This window comes from Aulonocara stuartgranti, assembly GCF_965226115.1.
Source record: "Aulonocara stuartgranti genome assembly, chromosome: 9".
Taxonomy (NCBI): Eukaryota; Metazoa; Chordata; class Actinopteri; order Cichliformes; family Cichlidae; genus Aulonocara; species Aulonocara stuartgranti.
Window position 1 is genome coordinate 18,086,455 of NC_138960.1, and position 18,554 is coordinate 18,105,008.

An 18,554-nucleotide genomic window follows, 5' to 3' on the forward strand; every position below is an offset into this window, starting at 1 on the left:
ATACAAATACAGGCCATTTACCATTTAAATCCATTTCTTAGTACATCACTTCAATCCCCAACTCCAGTTAATTAGTTTTAATCAATGGGGGAGATTGGTAATTGTAAACCAAACACAAAGAAACTCTCTTTAAATTTACTATTACCAGAAAACACTGCATGCACAACATTGTTATCACTGCCACCATGCTACGACTGACTGAAGAAGACTAAAGTGTGTTGGATGCTGGCATGATTGCCCATCAGAGCACATTCCCAGACCCAAACATTCCTACACTGCCTACACACACACTGCCAGAGTAGCACAGTCATTCCCTGGCCAGAATTTAATCCTAATATGCCTCCTACTGAATACACCTGGGACATGCTGGTTCATCTGAGGCAGTAACAACTAATGACCACTGCACATCTGCAAGCTGGAGGGATTCAGTGTCAGCTGCAAGAGATCTTGATTTATGTTACTTTATTACTTCCTCTGCTTTTCTGATTGCATTGTCTGTTGCAGATAACAACGCAATCTGTGAAGTAACACTTTGGGATTACAGAACAGTTGCAAAAGTTTACTGGTTTAATCCAAACAACAGACACTCCCTGCATGCTATTTTTTGACATTCAGTCTGGGGATGAATTACATTTATTTCACTGCTTCCGCTTCAGTGGTGAGAATGAGTGTTAGCTGAATGGTTTGATGGTGAGCATGAAAAATGATGTGACTCATACGCTAAGCAGATCTGCACTCCACCGCCATCCCGAAAATCCTTTGTTGAGACATTTTCTGCTGGCTTTCCTGTTCATTTGTCATCACTCAGTATTTTGTATGTGAAACCAATATTATCGTTTTCTAAATATAAGGTAGAAGCAAATTCTAACCACACGCTCCATCTTATTTCTTAGCTTGACCTAACCTTATGTCTAATTTTAGATTACTTCACTTTACAAAGAGTATAATGTTGCAGAAATGTCGAGTGTGTGTTCAGCTGCCCAAAAATAGCAACACAAACAAACACCCAAAACCCGCCACAGCTACATGTCTGCTCCGCTGCTATTGGTGGAGGGTCTCATGTGGGTTTCCAAAGTCTTTCAGGATGAGGGAAGAAGACATCTAGGTGGCGGGGACTGTTTGCAGTTACTCACCCTGACAAAGTTATCGGGGAACAGCCCCCTGCGTCCACCCAGCTCGCCCTCCCACCATCCTCCTTCATCTCGCCGTATGTTCACGATGATGTCACCCGCCGTCAGGCTCAACTCATCGTCCTGCTGAGCCTCATAATCAAACTCCACCACGGCTTCCACTGTGTGCAGAGGGCAAAAGAGAGAGTTGAAGATCAAATCACACTGCAGAGACACCACACTGTTCTATAATTTGTCTCTGCTCCAGTCATTTTGATGATTATCAAGGTTTTCTTTATTAATTGAAAGTGAAAGCAGAACACAAATCTTTGAATTTGACTCCAAAACACTTGTTCATTCCCTGGGAGGGGAAAAAAGGGACTCGCCAATTAAAGGTGTCCTGTAGCATTTAGTTGTTAACAAACCAAAGTGTGTGTGTGTGTGCTTCTGAAACACCGAATGCAAATCGAGCTGCTTTTGCATTTTAAAAACCTGCATTGTTTATCCCCTTTATCATCCTTTCCTTTGCCAGTCGCTGCTTTTCTGCCGACACAAACTGTTTGTGCGGGCCACCTGTCCTCGCCACAAATACCTCACAAACAAACAAAATTTATTCAGGAAATGTCGAACACATCTGTCACTATCTTCTCACTGTCAGGAACATAAAAGCCGGAATAAAAAATATAAAGCGCTCTCACTCACACATTGCATGTACGTGGCTTACCACATAGCGACACCACAAACTGAAAACGCAGCAGTATTTCTCGGTAAATACATTTTACAGAAAGTGCAGAAAACGTTGCATATTCAGTTTTTACATATGCTGAAATAGCTTTTCGCAAATACGCCACATTTAAGCATTTTAAATTACACTTTTGGCTAATTTTAACCTATCTGGACGTAGCTTTCCACTCTCCTTCTTTGGATAGGTCTTGGACAGGAATTGGATAGAAAGAGTGATTTTACACATAGAAATTACTATAAGAGACAGCTTGTGGCCTAAAATAATGTTGAAACAGTAAAAATCAGTGGCCACTATAACCAAAATTCACTGGTCTGCACATGAGAAGCTAAGACGAATGGAAACCAAGATGCAAACATGAAAAACATCTTACAAGACAACAGTTTGGTGTTTTGCTTCACAAGATCTTGTTAAATCTCCTAAATAAAATAATTTCAAATCACGATATCTTGTTTCCTGCGACTCCTTCAGCACGCATACACCAGAAGGAGAGCAATCTACAGCTTCACACTCACAAACAAACCCCCACACAGATGAATATGTAGCCTGATTAGGTCTAGTGCCCCAAAATAGATATCCCCATTGCAATCAGGACACTGGCTGTTCAAGGCAGCTAATATCTGTTTTTATGTCTATACTCACTAAATGTTTAAAATGAGTCATGTAAAAATGACCGAAAGCTGAGACTACTTATTTCCCAAAAGAAGTGGAGAGTAAAAAGTCAGCATGACCCATCCAGCCACAATAGCCAAAAGTGAGGCGAAAAAAAAACACGCACACACTTTAAGTTAGTGTTCTTCGCTTTTTTTAGACCTTTACTTTGGCTTGCAAGTTCTTCCTTGTGGGTATAAAAATGGTCAAAAAGTTCCCGCACAGTTCTGCTCGGTGTCCTGTAAACACTTCAGATGAACCCTCCTGCAGATGACTCAAAAGTAACTCGAAGACAGTAATTATTCCCTTTGAGTCAGTGGGGGTGTTTTAATTTGAGCAAGAGGGAAGTGGAGAAAAAAAATTCCTGCAGCCTCTAACAAAATTGTGTCCTACCAAACCTCTTGTGCTAATTGGACAAAATCTAAAAGTAAGTAAGTAAAACTTCCCTATATGGCACAGCAAAAAATCAAACAGTGCTTCACAATAAAACACAAAAAATTAAAATATAACATATCAAAACAATGTAAAGCAACGGCATATAAGATAAAATAAACACGAAACCTAAGATCCTTCAGATTTTAAGATCGGAGCTTCCTGTCAGCTTTAGAGTTCCTTTTAAACCTACTGCTTTAACCTTTAAAGCTTTGAATGGTGAGGACCTCAGTATATCTCAGAGCTTTTATTGGTCTACTCTTCCAGCTGATCCCTTTAGTCTTCGGAGCAGAGGTTACTGCTGGTGCATCGTACTCATTTTAAAACAAACACAGAGATTGGGCCTTTGGGGCCGTAGCTCCAAACTGTACTACAAATTATTCTCATCTCTTTGTTTCATTGATTCAGATAAGTTATTAAAAGCTGATTTAAAAAAATTATTGGTTTTATTGTTTGTTTTTTTCTCTTGGTGTCCATCAAAAGTGCTTTACAAGTAAGCTTTACTTTACTCACTTAATGTGCTAATTAGACAAAAACTATATAAACTATATATTACCCAGTTCTGGAAACTAATATGTATCACAGCTGTTTGGTCCACTGCCCACCTTACACAGTTTCCAAAGGTAAAGTTGATACAACACAGGAAGTTCTACCACTCAACAGATTTAAACATGACTGAATCTTATAAGCTACATAACCTTGATGACTCGTATACTTCAGTGCCATACTGTTACATCCTTGTAATGTATATCCACTGAAGGGTTTTGTTTGAGGTTTTTGAGGCTTTTTGTTCTCACCACCCCATTAAAGAAATCTTGAAAAAAAAAACACGCCTGTGCTGTGCACTGACAGGAAGCACTCAGATGTCAAGATATAAATAAGTCGAAATGCACGGCATACTGAAGACTGTAATATGGCAAAATATCTTTTACCCAATTCTCTGAGATCGTTAACTTTGAAATAGTAACATAAAAACATATAGCACACACACTATGTTAGTTTCCTCAAAGCATCTAACACACTACCTCACACTTTCACACACTCAGAAGCATCTTGTGACTGCCTGTGCAGCTGTTAATACTTGTAAAAAATGCACTTATGTGTCATATCACATTTTGCTTATTAAGGCCAGCTCTCTACACACACTTACCCACACACGCACCGGCTGCTGAGGCCTAAACCGTGTAGGCAGCAAACTGAGGGGATGCAATAGGGGAGTTTCAGGGGTTCGGTAACCATGGGAACAAGAGTATAAGGGGGTTGCTATGACTCAGAAGGACTGCACCCCCCCAACACCCTCTTTCACACACACACACACACACACACACATATATATATAGCATTAAATGCATAAAAGGTTTACACCAGACCAACTAAGACACTTCTTTTGCCGAGTGGAAGGTCAGGGTGTGACTGAGAGGAAGGAGGAAGGCATCCACGAGACACAACAGACGACTGTAGTCCAAGTTGGTCTGCTGCTCAGATGGGGGGATATGATTCTGGCTTGAGGTAGCTCTACAGATTAGTCGCAGCTGAGACAGCGACGTGGACGTGTTTTTCTTTTACTAATCTCAGCTGTAATGTTTGTGGGGAAGTGGCAGGTTGTTCAGTAAGGAGAAGTGCGCTCTGTGAGTTGATAGCTCATGGCAGTTGTCTTGCAAACTGCATTACAGTAGAACTGAGTGGCAGAACAGGGCAAGGCACTGCAGTACACCCACCAAGCCCCGCTGAAGAGGGCGACAGCTTGTGGCTCTGCACATCACCGAGTGCAAAGATGGGTGCAAGTTAAAAGTGACACAACGTTAACGCCAAATGGGCTCCGAGGAAGAGCCGTCACATGTGAAGCTATGCAGAAAGAGCAGAGTCCTCCAGTGGAGATATGAGCTTACAAAGCAAACAGCCTGGATTGATTATCTGTGGCACACAGAAAACTGCACGACAGCAGCTGAGGTGCAAAGGAGATCACTCAGTCCCGCGTACAGGGCTTAACTCAGTTAAGTCCAATTCAGGCAGCTGTATACCTGCACACTGACATCCCTGCGTACACACAGAGCTAGAGGAAGTTATCTGCTGGGATTTGAGTCCCCACCGTGTTGAAAGGGAAACAACTTTAACTTGATAAAATTAAATACGTACGCATATTATTGAAGGGTGGAAACACTCCATAATTGAGCAATCTGAGGGCGACATTTGGAATAACAAAAAAAATCTGAATGTAATGCAGTACAAAAAAGCCTTGATGTAGCAGCAAAGGAAGCAGATTCAAGTTCAAGATTTCCTTAATGATCTTTACACAAAGATAGATTGTATAAGACACTTTTGATTTGCTACACACAGATGAAAATAAAGATAACTGAATTATTAATTAAGTTGTTTTTAAAAAAAAGAGACTATTTCCGTATTGAAGTGTGGGAGGTGAATTCAGCAGTCTCAAAGCACGGGGATAGAAACCGCTCCGAAGTCTGGTGTTTCGGCAGCGGATACTTGTGTTTCACTTGCCAGATGGCGGCAGGGTAAACAGGCTGTGGCTGTGGATGTGGCGGGTTTTGTCTTCGGCTCCCTTTGTCTTGTTTATACAAAAGCTGAGTGCTTAACGATACATTAATTATCCCACTCCTCACTCCTTAAACATTATCCATTTATAATCCCCCTCTTCTGTGTGTTTGTGTGTGTGGTTTGCCTTCTTTCCTTCTTTTTTTACTACAGGTCTTTGTGTGGTTGTGTCTTGATTACGGTCCACTGTTACGGCCTACCTCGTGATCCCATGTTCGGCTCTTGTCTTTTATTTTTTTAGCACATAAAAAAGAAAGGGGGAAGAAGATATTTTTCTCACGTACACAAACTTACACACACACACACACACACACACACACACACACACACACACACACACACACACACACACACACACACACACACACCAATCAGAGAGAAGTGCCTTACCCACCATCCTTTTACTCCCTTTTTCTGTCTTTTATTTCATCTTTTTTTATCTTTGGCTATGCCTTTTTGTTTTGTTCATACAATTTCACCATTTTTCTTGCATATGCAAGCAAAATGGTGAAATTGTTTGTTGTTTTGTTGAGGAACTTCAGGGTCTGAACTAGCTTAAGTCCTGATCACCAATTAGCCCAGTCGGAACTTGTAGAGGTTATCCTGAACTGGGCCTGTTGACGGACTCGGACAGGAAACAGTGAAAAAGGAAAGAGAGATGAGGTAAGAAGGCGTAATAGGGAAATTCACTAAATTAAATATATTGTTCCAGTTGTCACTCACAGTCTAATAATGTTTATTCCTTATTATTGTGCAAACTCTATTAAGAAACCCATCAAAAAACCACACTGCTACTCTGGATCACACAGTCCTTCAGTACCACAAACACATTCTTTATGCACCGCCCTCTGTGCTAAATCCGTGGCACTAAAAGGACCCAGCAAAGCTACTGTTTATTCCCATTAGAGTAACACATCATTGGTTTGGGTATTTAGATATGTAAACACCAAAACACCAAAACCAAAAGAATACAGGCAGCTGCAGGGGGTATTTTAGTTAAAGAGCCCATTAGGAGTCGCCTCGTTTGACCTCTGGATGGCATGCTGAGATGTGAGGAGGATTGAGATAGCAAGGACATGTTTCAAATGTCGGCAATGACTTGTAAAGATAACATATTAAGATAAAAATTCCTTGGTAATACCACACGCACAAAGATTACACCTAACTTTGTTAGATTTTTTTGCTTGTGTTGGTGCAGCTATACAATTTGGGAATTATAATGCACGTGTATGTTTTTCTAAAGATGAATTTGATATGTCTCAAAAGCAGGAAGTCAGAATATGAACTTGAATCATTGTTTCAAAAAATAGGGCTTTATCTAGATTTCCTTTGTCACTTTTCTAGAAACAATACATGTTTTTTGCTTGACTGGGAAAAGAAAACTAATGAGCCAAGAGGGCAATGAAGGGAGCTCGTCTGATGGCCCATGAGAGCGATGATAAAAGATAACACTGCTGCTGTTTTTGCAGCAATGTGTTACATGGCGTTAAGTGGCACATGTTTATCAGTGACAACAACTGCAGTTCCTCTAATAGCCACTTGAGACCAGTTTGTAAATACCCATAGACTTCCACATTAAGAGTGTTAAAAAGCACATTTAGAGAAATACTTTTGGACTGGATTGGTTATTTCCCACTACAAGAACTACTTTTTTTTATCTCACCCATTAAAGTATTAGCTGCATGGTAGCTCTGCGTGACAGCTAGCTTTCTACCTGACAACTAGGCATCTACTACAAGTCACTTCTCCTAATATGAATTGCAGAACTGGACTTCTCAGCGATGAGGTCTGCATTCCAGTTTTTTCAATAAGAGAAATACTAACATGCTACCTCTGTAGAGAGTATATAGTTACATCTTACTAAATAAGATGCCAGCATTACCTAAACCTTAGAACTGCACTCTCGAATACAAAAATGTGACACAGCAACTGAAAAGCTAGCCAAAGATGTAGCCCTCCACACAAAGCAGTCAGACAATGACACACAAGAACCACTGCTTTTTCCAAAAATTTCCAATGTCTGTCTCTGAAAACAGCGCTGAGCATAAACTGCAAATAAACAGAACATATGTTTCTTATCCAGATAACCTGTCAGCTATAAGGGGAAAACACACAGCGAGCATCACTTTAGCCTGTGGCGATAATGCAGTGCAGTTTTTATCAGAGGTTAATCATTTACCTGTCTGCATCTTAGTGAAACCACCATAATTCAACAGACAGTAGCGACCATATCGACAATAGCGGCAAGAAACCGAGACTTCTGAAGGGCTATCTTTTAGTCATAAATCACCATGCAAGTGCAGACCATGAGGCTTAGTTGGGTATCTGTCATTGTTCACTGTGCCATGAAATGCAATAAAACTCTTGATGAGAAACAGTGAAAATTACAGTTAATTTAGGCGATTCTGGTTACAGGAAGTCTATTTTTGACAGCTTAACAATTAATGCTCCTGCAGCCTTTAGACATCAGCTGCAGATATCAGACAAAATCATAATTACGTTTAAGTATTCTCTTCCTCTTCCTAACTGCACATTTTCGTTGCATGAGTGACAGTAACCGAAGTTTCAAACGATTTTGAGATGTTTTAAAGAAGAAATGATTAATCGACTGTGGTAGTCTGTCTGTTCTATACTCATGCAGTTGGTAATACGTTGTCAGTACAGAGCAAAAGGAGACTGACAAAAAGCCTTGAGAAGACAAGAGTGAATATTTGAAAGCCTGCAGACAAAATAAAACTCCCACTCAAGCGGTCAAGAAATACACCCTCGCACAAGAAGCGAGATGGGCCCGCAGCATACCCCGAAAAGCTGAAGACAGTTTAGATAAGAGGAAGCAACACATGCAGACACAGTGAACTTTGCAAAGCTGTGTAGCCACTTCACTGGTTAATAGCGGACTTGTGTTTAGTTGTGGGTGAGTTTCAGTGCTGCTGTGGCTGATGATGTCAAGAGCAGCTGTGTGTTGCTCTCTGTAAAACATTCACTCTGGACCGGAGCCCACTGGGAGTCAAAGCCACCCACTCCAACTGTGGATCAGATCACAGGCTTCAGCAAATTCCCCCACATTAAAGAGAAATTCCAGCCGCTTTTCCGCTCATCGTTCTGCTGTCGAGCGCATCTTGTGATAAAAATCTATTAATCTCACCCCCAGCTCGAGCTGCCCCTTTCTCAGCGCTCTCATTTCCCAGAACTCCCAGTGATAACCCCCAAGTGCATTCCTCTTGGGGTTTTAGCGTAGGTGAGCAATGCTGGCAACAAAAGCAGGAAGAGAGAGAAAGCTTTTCAGTTTCAGACGACAAAAGTGAAACAGCTCTTGGCCAAACAGTATCATAATGGCAGTAGTGAAACTTGCATATATTAACAAGTTTATTGTCTTTGTGTTTAATGGTTGAATGCACAAAATGTAAAGACTTTAAAAAAAAGAAGAAAGAAAGCCTTTTTATTACTACACTTTTGAGCCTCTGAAGGTTAAAGAGAAGAATGTCTGACACTTTTTATTTTTTCCCTGATAACTGAAGCATTACACAAAGCTGCAATCCACTGTAAGCCTGATGTCTGGGCCTTCATTTTGTACGATGTGTGCAGGAACACGCAAACAAGTAAGCACGCAAGCTTTCTCAAACTATAAGGCCACTGCAGAATGGGGGTGTAGATGCCCAGAGAAAAATATGAAGTGAAACTACGAATGTAAATAAACGCAGTTAAATATACAAATACTTGTTTACTGATGCTGAAACGTTATAAAAATTGTAGGTTTTTATGTTTACCTAACTAAGAGATGACATACTCTGAGTTTAAGCTGCTCAATCCAAGGGTGATTAGATGTTTGTCAAATTAAACATCACTAATGAGTTCATTACGAATTCAAGTGCTTAAGTTAAAAATACTTACGATGTTTAGAGTCCCTTGGCACACAGTGTCACTTAGGAACTACACCCAGTGGCCTGAGCTACAAAATGTACAAGAGGCGAGCTATCTAAAGTTATCATAACTCAGGATTTTCAGTTGACTGCACTATATATACATAAACTTGATATCCTTGGTTGCTCAGCTAACTATCTTTTTAACCAGAAAACATTTGCAAAATGCTACATTTCAGGTGGTCACAGAGAGTTAGGTTTCGGTCTAATTGAATCATTCTAGCACTTCTTCAATAAAGGCTGTTATTGATATGTTAATCATCAAAAACCATAGTTGGCACTCAGGTTGTACATTCAGAGGTGTTTCTCATATTTGACCACCCTGGTGTTTGTTCAAAGTAAATGTAAAACCTGGACACAATACTCCAGGTGTAGTTCAGGACAATACCTTGGAGTTGAGTAATTAACCAATTAACTTAATAATAATTCTTAACCTGTAAACGTGCAGCAAATCGATGCCGATCCATCTTCAGTTAAGGGCGAGGTTAGGTTCATACCCTTTTTTTATTAAAGCTTTGAAAAAAAAAACACTGTCTAGTTTCTGAGAATATGCTTTTTTCTCTTAACACATGGCTAAATCAAAAACCAACCATGGATGAAGGGCTACAATACTGTATAAAAATTACCAGCACAGTGTCTTCTTCCAGAGAAAAGAAGCCTACTCCAACCCACCTTAAATGCTACTTAATTGGCATGTATGTTTGAACAATTAAAAGTGATTTAATGACAGCTATAAGGTCAAACATGTCCTGGCTGATTAAAAATTATTTAATTTAACTTGAGTGGATTAACAACAACAACAGATTGGTTTGTTATATATTTAACCAATAAGGCTTACTGGGTTTAAAAAGGTCATATCCGTGTGCTCTTTTACTGTCTTTTTCTCTTTTAAGCAGCAGTTTGTGTGAATGAGTCATCCTGTAACCTATAAAAAGAATGAACTAAGAGACTGTGCACCGTGTTAGTGGTGAATTCTTAACCTGTAAACATTTCCCCTACACCATATTTATGATCTGTTTAAAAGCCGAACACCTTAACATAGTGACTACAGGGATTTGTGGGCCTCTGGGGTAATTTACTGCTTTCCCCAGTTGGCATTCCAGCATTGAAAGTTGTTTATAAGCGTGCTTCCCCTGAGGTCAGCCTTGTAGTTTGTTTACGTGCCTGCAGAGAGAGACCTCCAATTTAAAAAAAAAAAAAAAGTATTTAAAAGCAATAGGATGTAACTGGAAAATATCTGCAAAATATCTTAATTACTGCTCAGAATTGTAGAGAGTGCTGCTGATCTGTGAGTCAGCCGTTCAAATAATAAATATAAGGAATTCTTTTAGAGATTTTAAAAAAGAGGGGGGAAAGTAGCATGGAAACCAAAGTTGAACCTCCGAGTCTGCATGACGCCTGTGAGACAATCCGCTCATTTGTACTTGTAATTGATTACTCGTCCGCGGACTCTGTGGGTAATTAATAGTCATGAATTGCGTGCAACAACGCAGTGCCGTGGGAAATAATGGCGATGATGAGAACGGTAAGGCCTGTTTCATCCACAGAGCTGGGGAGACTTCGTGGGACACAATGGGCAGACAGACAGAGAGCGAATGTAAACGTGTCAACATCTGCAACTCATCAATGCTACCCGGCGCTGCTTTCCTAAAATCGCTCCCGTGCGGACGCGCTGCAACTCCCACGCGCGGGCTTTCTAATCGTGAATAAAGCCTGATGTGCGAGAGTACAACCCCTAGCCTGCGGTCGCCTTCGAAACAGCCCTGCTATGCATGGAGCGACGTCAGGGGAGGTGAGGTGGGGAGGAAGGAGAGAGGCTGAACCCTGCGCGCATCTGGACCGGAGGTTGATTCCTGTCCCCATCCAGATGCGCAGAGGCACTGGAGGCTATTCTGGGAATTTCTACAAAGAACAAGCTAATAAAAAGAGAGAGAGAGGAAAAAAGCGTCACCTTACCCATTTATGTGCCCCGGTGTGCTGGTAGTGCTCCTGCAGCCTGCTCGGTAACGGGGAAGGCGGTTGTTTCAGGTATAAAGGGGGTTTGCGCCGGACCGAGCCCCAGCCTCCTGCTCGTGCTACAGATCCGCTACAGCAGCGCTGCTGAAACGGGAGGAGCGTCACACGAAACCATATTCCTTCCTCTTTTTTTTCTTTTTTTTTCTTTTTATCTCCGGTGACACGGCAGAGGAGGCAGAGCGAGTGACCAGAGACGGAAAAGGAGCTGATGAACGAATCTCTCTCTCTCCCTCTCTCTCCCGCGTTGCCTTCAATTGCACCGTGTAAACTCTGACTTCCCCATTGTATTTAGCCACAGCAGGAGGGTACGTTATGAACACGCTGTGACGCAATGTGTTGCACCACGCGTGATGTACTCGGAGCAGATGGCGCAGGGACAAATTCTGTGTTATGGGACAGGAAATCCCAACACCCAAAAAACGCGCTGTGCAGTGCAATGGAAAGTGTAACATGGGTTTGTTTTTTGTTTTTTTGCTTGTTTTTTGTTTTTTTGTTTTTTTTGTTTTGACATCACATGTGACTACTTTTCAGTAAATATCAGAACGACGAATGGAAGTCAGGTAAGTTAAGAGAAGAACTGAGGTCTATGGAAGGATTCCCACATTTGATCAAGTTTATGTTAGAAACCTTTTAAAGCAGTTTCATCTCATACAGCCAGTTTGAATAAAAATCCTGTTTAAATACCTCAAATTTACGACATTCGCCTCATGGTAAAAAAAAATTAAAATAAACAAAACAAACAAACAAACAGTTCTTGGTGCCAAGAGTGGCACAACCAGATTTAGGAGAAAATGACTTTTTCACATGGGACCAGGTAGGTCAGGACAGCCGTTTCCCGTTATATCAAAACTGAATCAACATTTACTCAGGTCATCTTTGTCTAATATTGAGATTCATTGGATCTGAAACAAAAACGCAAAAAAAAACTTTCGAAATGCTGTCAATGCTTTTTCACATCATTGTGTGCACAGTGCGTGCAGGTGGATTTCTGACTGCCTCTATGTGTATTATATAGCTGAACACTCTAACTACTTTTACTGATAGGTTATGTAAACCTTTGACATAAATTTTAGAATTTCGACTGTTTATTCAACCACATTAGATCTGAAATGAAACAATAAAAGACAGCAGGTGAGGCCTATTTGTTTACAGATGTGCTAACTTGCCCTTCCTCTATCATTCAGAGTTGGCAGCACCTGTTGGAGGGTTGTGGAGCTATGAAAACCTGTTATTTGGGATGTCAGTGGGTGTCCCAACATCCTCGGTGTTCTGTGAGTTCTGGGATCCTACAACTATCTACCCCAGGTTTTCCACAGTCTGCTCACTTTCCTGCCCAACATTGATCATTTCTTTTCTACTGCAGCTGCTGACTGCAGCTTTCTGCCACCTCTGATCTTGTCTTGATGGTTTACTTATACTTTCATCCCCAGGTCCTTATGTGGTTTTATTGTGGATGTTCCTGCAAAGCCCCTGCTTGCAAATTCCCCTGGGAAGATTTTCTCTTTCAAGCCTTGCTGCACTACTTCCATGCAATTTGCTACGTTATACCAGAACATCTTCCTCTCAAATGTACTGTCACAAGGGACTGTGGGTTTGACAAAGTAGGTCATTTGTGTTTAGATCAGAGCCGCAAGTCTCGCCTCAAGTAGGTGATGGGAATTTCTAGAGGAATTGTAAACGGGTTGATGACCACCAACATCTTACAGTCCCCTTATTCCATCCAGTAATCTTCTGCTTCCTCTGATTTACTGCTCCATCTTGGACAAATACTATCAACTGGTTTGTTCTGCTTGTTTGTTTGGCCATTGCATCGTTGCATTGATGCTTAAAAAGTGCTACAGAGCATAAGAAAGATAGGTTTGAACCTACTCAATCTTTAGGATTTTGAGCTTAAGAAATCTGGATGCAGAAAAAAAATATTTATGTAATAACATAAAGAGAATACCATTGTATTACATTAAATAACAGTTATATTTGCAATCATTTTACAAATAAAATAAATATTTTCTGTAACCAATTCATCCAAATCTGCACATTCATCCCTCAATACTTGGAAAAATGGATTCACTTGGAAAATAGCATTTTCTGAAATGCCTTTTCTCTAAAAATAAGAACACTCCGGATCTGGGTAGTTTATGTGGGTTTCAGTAAATATGTCAATATTTCCAACAGCCTTTGAAGTTGGTGTGAGCTCAAAGTCTCACACCTGTGTAAGCTCAAATTTCTAGACAACCAACTGTAACTGCGAAGAACCTTGGAAAACACATCCTGTGCCTATGCGAGTGCCAAAGACATATTTGGTATCTGCAAATAACGGGTTTTTCCCTGTGCCCATATTCAACTTGTCAAGCAACTTTTATGAAATTCAGGCTGGCATTTTTTATTTATTTTTTGCTTAATCCTGCTAAGAAATAAGAGTGTTTCCAGACCTCCACCTTGCCTTTGGCCTCTGCTGATGAATAAGGCTGTTCTAAAATTAACGTGAAAGACACAATATGCTGACTGTAATATAGTGTTCTGATTGTGAGAGACAGTATTCAGACTTTTATACACCATCAAACACATAATTACGCTCTCTCACACCATGCTGATGCAGTGCTGTTGCCCTCTCTGGATCAAACCACACGTAGGGGAGAATGTGCTGGCAGCAGCAGAAAGAGGGCGATGAAATGATGCAGCAGATATCGGACAGAAAGAGACCAGGATTTTTTCTCACAATCAGCTGTGACTTAGTTGGCGTACATTGACAGAACAAGCTGCTCTACTGACAACAAAGGAGATCTGATATGATAAATTGTAGTACGCCGCAGAAATGGCATTCACATGAATGTAGATAGACTATATTTGTCAACGCATCTCAGGTGTTCGTGACGCCAGGGATAGTTGTCTGACCTTGACTTGCATATGTGAGGGATTTTGTGGATACAGTGCTGCAAGCTTCTATCTGCTGTAAACTAGAGTGGCATGTGATATATTATTAAGTATAAAAGAAAACAATACAACACTCCTGTTTTGTGTAAGACACCAAATTAATCTTCAGATTCAGTATTTCTGGCCAAGGGTTGGATGAGAATGCTACAAATTTACTGTGATTACCATGACAACCATGAAGCACCAGCCAACATTAGCTTAGCTTCAAAGAGAGGGGAAAAAAAGACGCTTATGCTCTTTTCTTTTAGCTATGTGTGAACCTGAAACAAGCTGCTTAACAAGTTTTTTGATTGATTTGCTTATTTTTGTGTCTTCTTGTGTTATTAAATCATAATGTGGAAAGAATGTAGTACTTAAACAACATGTTATTAGCTGTTTCCCATATTGACTTGACAATATTGTTGTCAGGGTTACTGCAAATCTTTCAAGTCAAAAAATGTCATTCATATTTACAATTTCAAAGCCACTAATTTTTCTAATTATTCCAAAACTTTATAAATAAATCACACATTTTGAAACAAGTAAGGATTCTTAAATATTACATGTTTAGTTGAAATGAAAGAAAAGCATCAAATACAAAAGCTCTTCTCAAATGCATTTGATATGCTGACTAATGCCGTTGCCCTATGGTATGTGGGATTGTAGGACTGAAATGCATTCATATTTATACATCATTAATAATGATTCATTCAGCAAGGGCATCTGGTTAAAAAAAATCTGCCAATTCAAATATGCAGAGCTAAGCCCTTTGGCAACCCCTTGTGAAAAAGGGAGCAGGAGAAAATAACATTTACATATATAAATATAGCATCGGCAGAGATTATTCTGCATACTAAGTAGTTTAATTTTGATAATTTAAGTAGCTTTTTAACGACATAACTCATACTTACAGATATTTATGTTCACATCTACATTTCATACTCTCGTAACTCGATGATAAGCTTCGACTTGCACATGCTAGTTAGGGGGAAATGATGTTTCGGTCCTGTGTATGTTTTGTACATATTTCAGAATTGACAATGAAGTTGCCTATGATATTGACTTTTGACCTTTTCATTACTTTTATGCTAAATGGCAATACAGAATTTGTAACTAATTCAATATCGTTATCAAAAAGAAGAACCTTTATTTTCACAAACGACTTGATTACGTCTTCAGTCTCCTACGTTTCTATTTTAATTCTATTACATCACTTAAGTAATTTAAATCAATGTTAATGTTTTTTTGTTTTTAATGGTGTCATTTAATGAACCATAGTCACAGTGGGAGTGTTAGGTGTGGCTGTGTGCAGGCAGGAATAGGACCCAAGGTGCAGACTCCGGAGACGGACGTGAACTCAAAAAGGCTTTAATTAGGTACTCAAAAATATAACATAACTGAAAAAACTCAAAACAAACTTAAACTGGAGAAATGACAGAACACACAGCTAAGAAAACGGTAGATCACGACACAGACACAGAGAAACACAGGGCTTAAATACACAGAGGGAGCAATCAGGGAATGAGTAACAGGAGGGAAACACAGCTGGGACAAATCAGAACTGACGAGACCAAAGAAGCGTAAACTGAACACACTGAGATAAGACAGAGACCTTCAAAGTAAAACAGGAAACACATAACACAGACTCACATGTAGGCACTACAGAGGGAACAGAGACGTGGGACCAGGGCAGACACAAACACTGACTGGATGTGGGGATACAGCAGACAGGGAAGACAGCAACTATGGAACACAGACAGAAAACCAGAACACTAAAACTCTAACCAACCCCACCCAGAGAACCTAAACTAAGAATGATCCTAAAACCCATAAAGCAAAGCTAGAATATAATGAAATAACAAAATCAAAGAACCAAAAACACAAAACACTGGGTCAACGACCCAGGGACCCTAACAGGGAGTTGAAATGTCACAAATTTAATGCCATAACAGACATCAACAAAATGCAACACTGTTAGTTTCTACTGTCTCAGTGTCAACAGGATGTTTTCTCACACACACTGATGCTGCTGCTTTAAGGATGAAGAATTGTTTTATCATCAGAGATGGTGGTTATTATCCTCCAGAGAAAAATAATTTATCACAAAGCACTAAGGTGACCCCATCTGGCGGAGGGTTGGTATTACATAATGGATTCAGCCTTAGTTATAGTTTGCCCTCTACTGTAAATGTAGAAAAACATAACAAGAGTTCCTAATACTGTGGGAAGGATTTCTAGCACCTTTTGGGGGATTTTGTACATCACATATGAAAAAAAATAAAAAGCTGCATTTGAGAAAATCTTGATCGCTTTTATCTGCAAGGATGGGGACTAAAGGTGGGACCGGGATGGCAAAAGCAACATCTTGTTTGTGGCTACTGATATTAAGTATTAAAATACTTGCACTATATTATGCATTAGATTATAGTTTTACTACCATTTGCTTAGCTTTTTTTCATGAATGCATTAAATCTTAAGAGTTCTACAAGACTGTTTGTGCATCTCAACAAATTGCCCTAAGAGCTTGATCTTGGTTTCATAACACTAAAGCATGTCTGATGGTTGCAACTGAGAGAAAAGTTTGCTGAAAAGCAAGTTGCTCATCAGGAAACTAAGAAATATCTCTTGGCACTTACTTGGGTAGTTATCTTCAAGAATGTTCTAAATTAAGTTAATTTAAATAGATGCTAAAACGACATGTATAAAATATGCATCAAATCATATAAAAATACTTAAAACATGAAATAAAATTTCATTTTTTTTTTATTTTTAAGCTTAATATAAAAAACCTCCAAAACGTCTCAGCATACAAACCTTTATCATTGTGTTAAATAGAGATATCAGCCTAAAGAAGCTGTTTACCAAGTTCCTGTCTCTTTAAGCCCTCACCACATGTAAACATTCTGTAAAAATTCTGATGGGAAAACTTTCAGAACAATAAAGCAATGAAATAATCTGTCACCCTCAACTGTTAATGACAAATGGCTGCCCCTTCCTGAACCTAGCTCTGTCTGACATTTCTTCCTGTTAAAAAGTAGTTTTTCCTCCTTGTTTTTTTGTTTGTTTTTTTACATTCATGAAAATACCAGTCAAGCAATTGAAGCATTCAAGCAATAAGAAGGTGCAGAAGTATATGGATTTTTCATTTACACTGTTTTGGAGTTCTACAGGTTTTAAAGATTCTCTTGGTACAACATGACTAGAAATGTCTTTTTAGTTTTTAGGAAATTTGTTTAAATCCTTGTTGATGGTTTGAATACCAAACTGCATTGTTTGGTTATTTGTTTGCTTTTTTTAACTGTTAAATACAAATAAAAGTACATTTTATTTTTTTAAAAAGAGAGGGTGCCGTGGAGGTCTTTGATGTTACAGATCTAATTAGATCTGTTTCAGTGAGAAGAAACAATTGTCACATGAGTGGATGACTGAAATGTCTTCTCAGGCCAGCATTAACCACATCACATGGATACATCACAGTATTGACATCACAGAATGAGCTAAAGTTACTGTAAGTGTCTTCCACAGATGGCTGTGTACAGCAGCATGATTTCCCATTCATTTGTATTATAGTGGGTGGTTGTTAGTAATGAGGCGTAATTATAAATGTGTGCTTGTTCAGTATTTTGTTCCTCCTGTCCTGCTTGTTTTGGTAAAAGGAAGTAGACTACAAAAGGCATTTGATTAAAAAAATAAATAAAAATGAAGGAACAGAGCATGCCAACAATTCAGTCATTATTCACAGAAGCATTGGTGTCGTGTGGTATGTGAAGCCTGGCCTCAACAATCCAGGTTCATTATTTCAAACTCCACCCACTTAATAAAGCATATTTCTCAGCACTGCTAACAATGGCGAGTTTTGTAATGTACTACAAGTGCTACACTGCACAAGATCAGAAGAAAAATAGCCACAACCTTTTAAAAGTAATGGACAAATAAAACTGTGGGAAAGCTATTAAGTACAAACGTCTTCTAAGGGTCCAATTGTTACTTGTTGAAATACATAAATACATTGTAATTCTTTAATTATGGTAAATGGTACCAAAAGTTCATACTGGATCAACTAATCATGCTAAAAGCTACATATATATGTGTAGGTTATCATTGATCCAGGTTTTGGCAGGTGGGGGAGTCCCAGGTATTTAAACCCTAGTGAGGGTTGTCCCTGGACACCGTGGAGGGTTATATGACCCTGGACAGGTTGCCAGTCTGTCGTAAGGTTAA

The 18,554-nt window shown here is 39.5% G+C and overlaps 1 protein-coding gene and 1 long non-coding RNA gene across 2 annotated transcripts in view; one reads left to right on the top strand and one right to left on the bottom strand.

The window, feature by feature from the left end:
* Nucleotides 1-11,625, bottom strand: part of sh3kbp1 (SH3-domain kinase binding protein 1) — a 45,581-nt gene extending 33,956 nt beyond the window's left edge. Inside the window, 2 exon segments of the mRNA XM_082545715.1 lie at nt 1,134-1,291; nt 11,364-11,625. Of these exon segments, the coding sequence (XP_082401841.1) occupies nt 1,134-1,291; nt 11,364-11,367 (162 nt within the window). The 5' untranslated portion in view covers nt 11,368-11,625.
* Nucleotides 11,626-11,810: 185 nt separating this feature from the next.
* LOC309713842 lies at nt 11,811-13,369 on the top strand. The gene is made up of 3 exons (XR_014278702.1): nt 11,811-11,983; nt 12,608-12,728; nt 12,854-13,369. It is a non-coding gene; the product is annotated as an uncharacterized lncRNA (long non-coding RNA).
* Nucleotides 13,370-18,554: the final 5,185 nt, after the last annotated feature.